Source organism: Ricinus communis, chromosome 4 (assembly GCF_019578655.1).
Source record: "Ricinus communis isolate WT05 ecotype wild-type chromosome 4, ASM1957865v1, whole genome shotgun sequence".
NCBI classification, from domain to species: domain Eukaryota; kingdom Viridiplantae; phylum Streptophyta; class Magnoliopsida; order Malpighiales; family Euphorbiaceae; genus Ricinus; species Ricinus communis.
In genome coordinates this window covers 29,368,208-29,376,692 of record NC_063259.1, presented here as the reverse complement: position 1 = coordinate 29,376,692, position 8,485 = coordinate 29,368,208, and the positions used below count along the sequence as shown (strand labels likewise).

The 8,485-nt window shown below is 37.4% G+C and overlaps 2 protein-coding genes across 2 annotated transcripts; one reads left to right on the top strand and one right to left on the bottom strand.

Moving 5' to 3' along the window:
• The first annotated feature begins 1,230 nt into the window (after window positions 1-1,230).
• On the top strand, window positions 1,231-2,354 carry LOC8266037. Its single transcript, XM_025159213.2, has 2 exons — window positions 1,231-1,378; window positions 1,483-2,354. The coding sequence occupies exons 1-2, from the start codon at window positions 1,322-1,324 to the stop codon at window positions 2,068-2,070; spliced, it is 645 nt and encodes a 214-aa protein (XP_025014981.2). The 5' UTR covers window positions 1,231-1,321; the 3' UTR covers window positions 2,071-2,354.
• A 1,959-nt stretch (window positions 2,355-4,313) lies between these two features.
• LOC8266038 (LRR receptor kinase SERK2) lies at window positions 4,314-8,223 on the bottom strand. Its single transcript, XM_015722541.3, has 4 exons — window positions 7,383-8,223; window positions 6,464-6,724; window positions 5,467-6,339; window positions 4,314-5,159 (listed from the first exon to the last, which is right to left on the bottom strand). The coding sequence occupies exons 1-4, from the start codon at window positions 7,804-7,806 to the stop codon at window positions 4,678-4,680; spliced, it is 2,040 nt and encodes a 679-aa protein (XP_015578027.2). The 5' UTR covers window positions 7,807-8,223; the 3' UTR covers window positions 4,314-4,677.
• Window positions 8,224-8,485: the final 262 nt, after the last annotated feature.

Sequence of the window (8,485 nt, the reverse complement as noted above, 5' to 3'; positions counted from 1 at the left end):
TTAATTGTTGTTAGTGTGTTGGATTGCCAATAGTGATTCAATTATTAATGTTCTTGTCATTGTCCCGCGTAATTAGGCGTGTTTGATTTTCCCTTCCACTCAGAACTACCAGACAGTGTATTAAACTACGCATTTGTTTTGTTGTTCCTGTCGACAATTAATATCAAGTATTGTTCTACATGGGTCCTATAAGCATGCTGGAAAGGGTATTGCATAACTGTTTTAAGTTCATAATTAGCCTAACAATACCATTTACTGTAACTTCAAGTTTCAGTTACACATCAACATCAACTGCTCCAGCCATTTTATACCTTCAGGATGTCGGCCTGATATATGTTTGACATTCAGATTAAAACTATAGAGCGTCTTTTTAATAGTTAAGCAAAGAGAGTATATATTAAAAGTATTAATTTCAAAAAATAAAAAATAAAAACTCTTTTAATCAATATTTTAAAGACAGTCTTCCTGATTCACATTGGTAGTTAGAACAGCAAAACCAAACTGCTCAAACAAATAATTATTTCAGTAAATTACATGGTTTGACGTATAATCCATCATTTTAGAGTCCTCAAACAGCCCGTACACAAGAGGACTGTTAACAACTCGCACATTGTCATATTCTATTCTGATATTATTATCAAAATTGCATAAATACTTGAGATTCTCATAACTAAAATAAGATTGTTGGGTTGGATTGCTGTCAGGACTAACATGGGGGTCTTGTATAATTTGTCTCTAAGAAAGGATCAACTAGTCCTGATACGTAGCCGCAGGTTTCTGTTATTCATTTGAAAATTTTCTAATGTCTCTCCATTAAACGACATTACAGCTAGCCAATGCATTAATCATAGGAAATGAGTGTAGAGGGTAGAAATATCAAGCTAACTGTGATTAAAAAATGTCCAATGTGTATTTAAGAGGCTTTAAATATTTTGAAAGGCGGTGTCCTGGAAGCTCCCCAGGATAATTTTTTGAGGTTAACTATAACCATAAGTTTTATAATCAATTACAGGTAAGCTTTCAAATTTCAATTAATGCTAATGACATTGACATTAGCGCTCAACTTGGACCTGTAATTTTAGTTAGGGCCAGAGAAAATTTTGCCCATAAATTTGTAGTCAGAATTATTGGTGCCCCTTGTCTTATGTGGTAGTTTTTAACTTAGCCAGTTGGATTGACAGTCCCTTGACCAACCTTCCCTTGGTTGCACTATATATAACTCCACCACCCTGGACAAAGGCATTCATCATCAAAACAAAGCACAGACTGAAAAGACCTCTATTGCTATCAAAGAAATAAAGATTTAAAAGACATAAAAAAAATGGGTTGCTGGTCTGCTGAGAATGCTACAAATGCCTACCTCAAGACCTTGAGAATGGTAAGTAAATAATTTATGCTTCAGCTTCCGTATTCCTAAACACAGGTTCTAGTTAATTTCAATTTGTAAGTAACTAGGCCTTAAATGGTGTGAATGATGTGCAGGGCCAAAAGGCAAAAGAGCCAGATGTAGCTGAATTCATTTCAGCATTAGCAGCAGGCAACAATGCACAACTAATGGTCGTCGCATGTGCCAGTTCCGCTGCTTCCACCGTGCTAGCTCTAGTGGCTGCAGCACATCAAACTGGTGGGAGAGTGATTTGCGTCCTTCGTGGTCACGAAGAGTTAGAATCGTTGAGACAATGCCTAGGCATCGATGCGTGTCACGTTCAGTTTGTCATTGGAGAAGCTCAAAACCTTCTACTAACCCACTATAGCGAAGCAGATTTTGTGCTTGTTGATTGTAACCTGGAAAACCATGAAGGCATTCTCGCAGCAGTTGAAGGAAGCAGTCGCAGAAAACGAAATGGTGCAGTTGTTGTGGGGTATAATGCATTTACTAAAGGATCATGGTGGTCTAGCAGAGCAAAAACTCAATTACTGCCTATTGGAGAAGGTTTATTAGTAACTAGAATAGCAGCAAGTGGAAGGATTCATAGGAGTAGTAGCTGCGGTCATGGAAAGAAGAGTAGTCATTGGGTTGTTAAGGTTGATAAATGCACCGGTGAAGAACATGTTTTCAGAGTCAGATAATTCCCACAAGGGAAACAGATTGAAGCTTGAATTTTTCTTTGTTTAAATGATCTCTATTGGTCTGTAAATGAAGAGAGGTGAGATTTTTCTCTTCTTTTCTTGCCAGGCCAGCCAATGGAAGCACGAATGATGCTTCAGCATTTTGTACTCGAGAGAATTATTTAAGTTAGTTCCTAAAAGAGAGTCTTAAATGTAAGATAATATGTATATAGTAATTTATATACCTGTAATACCTTGAATTAATGGATTTGAAGGATCAATCGGTTTATGATGGTACAATAGTAGCGTTTAAAAAAAAATGCTTATTCTGATATTGATAGTGAAATTAAGTGGTTATCGTAGATTCATTTCCATAGATTTAAAGTTGCTAAAATGGTTTATTCATTATTGCAAAACTAACCCTATCAACATAATTCCATTTCTTAATGATTGATCTCCCATAAAAAAGAAAAATTGTCAAGACACACTTGATCTGCATAATCCAAAATCTTATAATCAAATCACAGTTATAAATTTATGACTGCCAAATTGATGTCTTTATCAATTCATATGCCTCAATATTTAACATTTGGATACCTGTCCATATCAAATACAAACTTCTTACCTGTAAATCCAGTACTTGATATCATCGTGTTTGGACGTAAAATTTGTTTGAAACCCTAACTTATAAAGTTTACTGTAGAAAATCATTAATTTCTTTTCTCATTCAAATCTATGGGCAGATTTTTAATTGAGAGGAATGGCTGTTCGATGAAGTGGAAAATTGGTAGGTTCATCAACTTGTCGTTGGAAGCAATGATGCTCGCCCTCACACATTAATCCTCTGTCGTTTAATAGAGCCGTTTTAAAAATCGTAAGCTACAGTCTCTCTGACGTTGCTCTCCTAATTGAGCAGGTAAGCTGTTTAAGTAAGCTGTTCCTAACCCATCCACAAACGGCTATATCTTTTGTTAACGTTGTTAATAATGGATAGTCCATTATAGGTTGGCAACAACCTTATTGCGTTGTTCTTTTTTCTTTTTATGGCAGGCGATATCTCATATCACTGTATAATAAAAATAATAACTCCTTGTATTCGATAAAAAGACAAAAAAATCCATTTAGTATGGATAAGAAAACTCGATTCCAAAACCTATCGCTCTCGTAGTAAATTAGGCCTCAAAGTGTACAGCCGTATTGTTCTTTTAAGTGCAAAAAAAAAAAAAAAAAGAAGCGAACATAAAGCTTGTTGTAGACCTCTACCGGTGTTGAGACCGGAAGCTTTACAAAATCCAAAGATAATTCTGTCTTGTTAAGCAAAGGAGACAAAGCGCTAGTGGACAATCTTGGTTAATATCTAACGGTTTTCTAATTCAACTCCTAAATAATATTATGCATTATGAGACAAACACACTCGATAAGTAGCCAATAAACATATCAGTAAAATAAAAGTATAGCCCTGTAATTTGAGAGAAATTTTGGGTAGTAGGAAAGACCAAAAATACACCAATATTTGGCAATGATGCACAATTACCAAATGGTTACGAAATTATGGGAACATAAACTGATGGCCAAGTTATTAGCATCCGTTTGTGGCGAAGAGCAATGCGCCTGAGAAGAATATCTAATATCTGCGCCTAATAAAATATAATAACTGCCCAACGTCCTTTGGGGATCCACCAATGGTTGTTGGCAATTAAATGTAGAATCCTAGGTCCAGACATGAATAACATCATCATTTTATAACTATATGCAACATCATCTTCCATTAGCATGAAAGAAAATTCCATTTGTTTCGATATAATTTTGTCACTGATTTGGCTGGAGTTCACGTGCCACAAAACTCAATTTGTCCATTGCTGTTTACGTCTCATAAGATCAAAGGGGACCTCGAATTCTGAAAGATCACACAGCTAAGAGGGTTGGGAAAAGTAGAAAAGAAAAATTCCTTCTACCATATATTTCTTACATTCTGGTGGATACAAGAAAGTTAAATTTAACTTGACAGCCTGACACACGTCAAAGCTGAAATAGGAAGTATCCAAAGAGCCAAGCTGTGTTAATGATGGCAAGGTGTTCGATCAAACCTCTTCCCTGGTTGGAATCTTCAAATCACAAATGAAATAATAAATGAACAAGGATAAAGCCCAACACCCACATATCTTTTTAAGGTTTTTCTTTCTCCAATTATCTTTTGGTGGTTCAGTGCCCAGTCAAACTACTGCCTATATGCAGTAGAGAAACCTTGATCATTGGCATTCTTATAAAGGCTAAGCACAGAAGCCAAGTTCACTTGAATGGACAATAAATTCAGACAGTCTACATCGAAAAACTTAGTGATGTGCATGAGGTAGAGTAAACAACTCTTTGTTAATGGAGGAAAATCCACCTCTTTACACAGAAAAGATTAAATAATTTCGTTGATTACAAGTGAAAATCGCCCACGCCATCACATCTCCTGGTCACAAGAACACTGTTCAATGACATTAACAGTAAAGCTTAGTCCTCAGCAAGAGGACATAAGATAATAACTACGAGTCCTAAAAGTTCAGTTAGTACTTGGTGCCACCCTTCAATCCCAGATTTGAAAATTGCTCAGGCAGCAGTCGTAGAAGAAATTCATGGAAACTAGAGACAGCTACTAAAGTTACCCAGTTCCTGAACAACAGCTTCCATAGATGGTCTTTCAATAGGAGACTCATGAGTGCAAAGCCAAGCGATTCTTGCAAGCTTAGCTGCTTCATACTCGAAGAATTTCCCATGCAGACAGGAGTCTATATAATCTTGAAATCTGCAAACTTCGGCCCCTAGCCGTACCAAGTCGCTAACTTTTCGCTTCCCTGAGAGAACTTGGAATACAATCACTCCAAATGCATATACGTCACTTTTGTCTGTGAATCGACCGGTTGTTGCATACTCAGGAGCCAGGTAACCCATGGCAGCACTGACCTTGAGTGCTGAGAATACAACGTCATTTGTGAGAAGGTTCTGTAAGCCAGAATCTGCAAGCAATGGATTGTACCGCTGATCGAAAAGAACCTTTTCAGCTGTAATGTTTTGGTGAACAAGAGCAGGTTTATTCACTTTGTGGCCATGCAAATAGGCTATACCTGCAGGGAAAATTAGAAAAAAATTATCGGTAAAAGAAAATCATAAATACACTTAAGACATAGAAATAAAGCAAAATTAGCTCCAACTGTTTCTGTAAGCATTTCATTTTCTTTATTGAAATTCACATTGAAACTTGGTTCTGCAGGACCTAAAATATCATCAGAGAACATGCCAATATTTTCATTTTCATTCTTTTCAGTGGATATCTTAAATCTGCCAAAATGTAATTCAGTGACATATTTAACAAGACTTTGCACATATGATAAAATCTTTCAGCTAGCTTCAGAATAATAAGGTAAAACTGACCTTTGGCGATGCCCTTGACAATAGAAACTCGGGTGGACCATTCAAGCACATGGCCATCACCATCCTTCAGATCAAGATACTGCAGCAAATTACCATTGGGAACATAATCATAAATGAGAAAGCACTCCCCTCGGCCCCTTGAACAGCAAAATCCTCTCAACCTCACTAAATTCTCATGCCTCAGAGAGGTCAAAATATTCAATCCCTTCAAGAATTCAGTCTCTTCTGACTTGCAGCTAGTTTTACTAATGCTTTTGATAGCAACAACAGAGCCATCTCTTAAAATACCTCTGTATGTTGCAGAAAAGTTACTCTTACCCAGCAAATTCACCTCTGAGAAGTACTGTGTGGCAGTCTCTACCTCATCCAAATTGAACCTGAAGCTCTGGAAGACATCTTGCTCATTCCCACTGAAACTCCTCCCATCAGCTAAAGGATCCCATCCATTAGAGTACTCAAGACTGATTAATGGAGAGCCATTCTTTCTGTAAACCCCCTTGGCTTGGTCAATACTTACATGATTATCAGAAACCTCAAGTGAGCTACCAAGCCTCTGTTTCCGGCGACGATACTGGGTGAATGTCAGAATCCCTATAACGATAAATGCAATAGTTAAGATAATTGTGCCAACAACAACTGAAGCTTGATGCGATTTTGATGAGCTTGAACAGTGAGTGTGGTTGCAAGCCAACCGCAAATTTGCAGTTTCAGGGATCTCTCTTGTTGGGAGACCAGTAGAACCCGGTCCAAAGGGTTCAGGTCTGCTTGGATTAAGACGATCTGAAACATTGCAAGCATTTAAATGCATGAAGCCAGCTCCACATAATCCCAGGTTGTTTCCGTACAAGAATCCTTCATTCAGTCTCTTAAGCGCTACATCAACCAAAGAAAACAGAATATCCAATCAGAAGAGTGTCATTTCCCAAAAGAAAATGATCGAGTTCAAATAACCCAAAAGTTTAAGCAATTAGATATATGACCCTCAAAGGATTATTACCGAGTGGTACATTGCCAGAAAGAGAGTTATTTCGAACATCTAGTACTTCAAGCACAGGAGCATCTGCTAGTTTGGTGGGTATTGAGCCAAAGAAGTGATTGAAGCTCAAGTCTAGTCTCATTAACATGCCCAAATCCCCTAAACTTGCGGGTATTGCACCAGTAAGTTGATTGGATTGAAGAGAAAGAACAGTTAGCTTCTTCAAAGATCCTATGTGGGTAGGTATGCTTCCTGTGAACTGATTATAGCAGAGCTGCAGAACTACAAACACATAGAAAACCTATATTAGCATACCACCAGTCCAAAAACGATCGCGAGGATAAGAATGAAAGTTCAGCAAGTTTTGAGCTTTTTGGTAAAACCCAAATGAACAAAGTTGCAAAAGCCAAGATATAACTGAAAAATGTTTTTTAAGCGTTTTGGTAGAAACCCGTAGGAAAGTCCCAGAAGCATCAAAAGATGTAGCAAAAGTTTCAAGCGCTTTGTAGATAATCATACGAGTATAGCTACTAAGCTGGCAAATCACGGATAAATACAGCCGTATGGAGTTTGCTCATTCAATCAGTTCTACATTCAAACCCACAGCAAGAAGAGGGAAAAGATTCAATCTTTTAACTTCACAAATTTATTCTGATTTCCACAGAAAAAAAAAAAACACACATTCATAAAATAAAATAAAAAAACTATATGTTCTTTTGAACTATACGTTATTTTCTATTGATTGGAAGAAAGCTGCATGCATAGTTGTGAAATTTCAAATGAAAGGAAAAGAAAGGCCATAAAATAGAACAAAGGGAAGTGAACATAACATAGAAGCAATGTCATCTAAGCATAGTAGCATATAATATAACTTTTCAAAGATCACACAAATGCCAATAAACTCAACTTAAGTTTTTCAGAGGAAGAAGCAATTAATTACCTTGCAAATTTTCCATCTTTCCAACTTCAGGAGGTATCTCGCCAGAGAGATTATTAACGTTCAAGTACAAGTCACTAAGCTCAGTCAAGTTAGCTAGTTCCTTAGGTATTTCGCCATACAGAGAATTATAATGCAAGTAGAGACCTTTCAAGTTCTTCAACCCATCAACAGCAGGTGATAGCTTTCCACAAAGCCCTTTTCCTTGCAACGATATGTTAGCTACTTGACCGTTCTCGTTACAGGCTACACCCTCAAATGAACCATCACATGGGTCTCCATTTATAGTCCATGAAGAGATGTATTTGTCTTCGGGATCCAACGCAGCTTTGATGTCCATGAGTGCTCTTAGCTCAGAGTTTGCACAAACCCCTGTTTCCTTTACCATGAAAACAAAGACAGTGAAGAGAAACATAGCAAGGCCCATTCTGATTTTACCTCAAAATGTTAGAGATGAGCTAGTTTTGAGCTCTCTCTCTCTCTCTCTCTCGGTTCTATTCTTGGTCACAGGTTTTAGCTTTCTTCTCTGTTTGGCCGTTTGTGATTTGTACTACGTTTTGCCCTTGAAAAGAAGCAAAAATAGCCTCTTCTCTCCCTCCCTCTCTCTACTGGTTGCAAGTAAGTAGTGTGTTCGTGTCTAAATAGGCAAACAGAGAAGATGATACAGCAAGGAAGAGACAAGGTTGGCAGGAGTCTCCATACTTATTTTAGTGGAGGAAAAGATGCACTATCTGGAAAAACTCAAAAAGGAACCAAAATCAAAATCGTACGATGTTGATTGTAAGCCGTCCGATTAGTTGACTTAAAGTTGGATGAGTATGAGACCTTTTGTAAGCTCGGTTGCATGGTAATTTGGTTCGGTCCAGCGGATGGAATAGAAAGAAGAATTTGATTTGACCACTGATGATCCCTTCCTTCTTCGGAAATAAACAAAACGGCAGTTGGGTGAGTGAAGGGCAGAGAAGTCTTTTTAGCATTTTTTTCCATGAAAGGAACGCTTATTATTTTTGGGCTGAAGGGGGAAGTTTGGTGTGATTTCAAATGATGTTTGCTTAGGAAACGAAATGAAAACAGTAGTAAATAATGATGATTAATCAATGTTACTA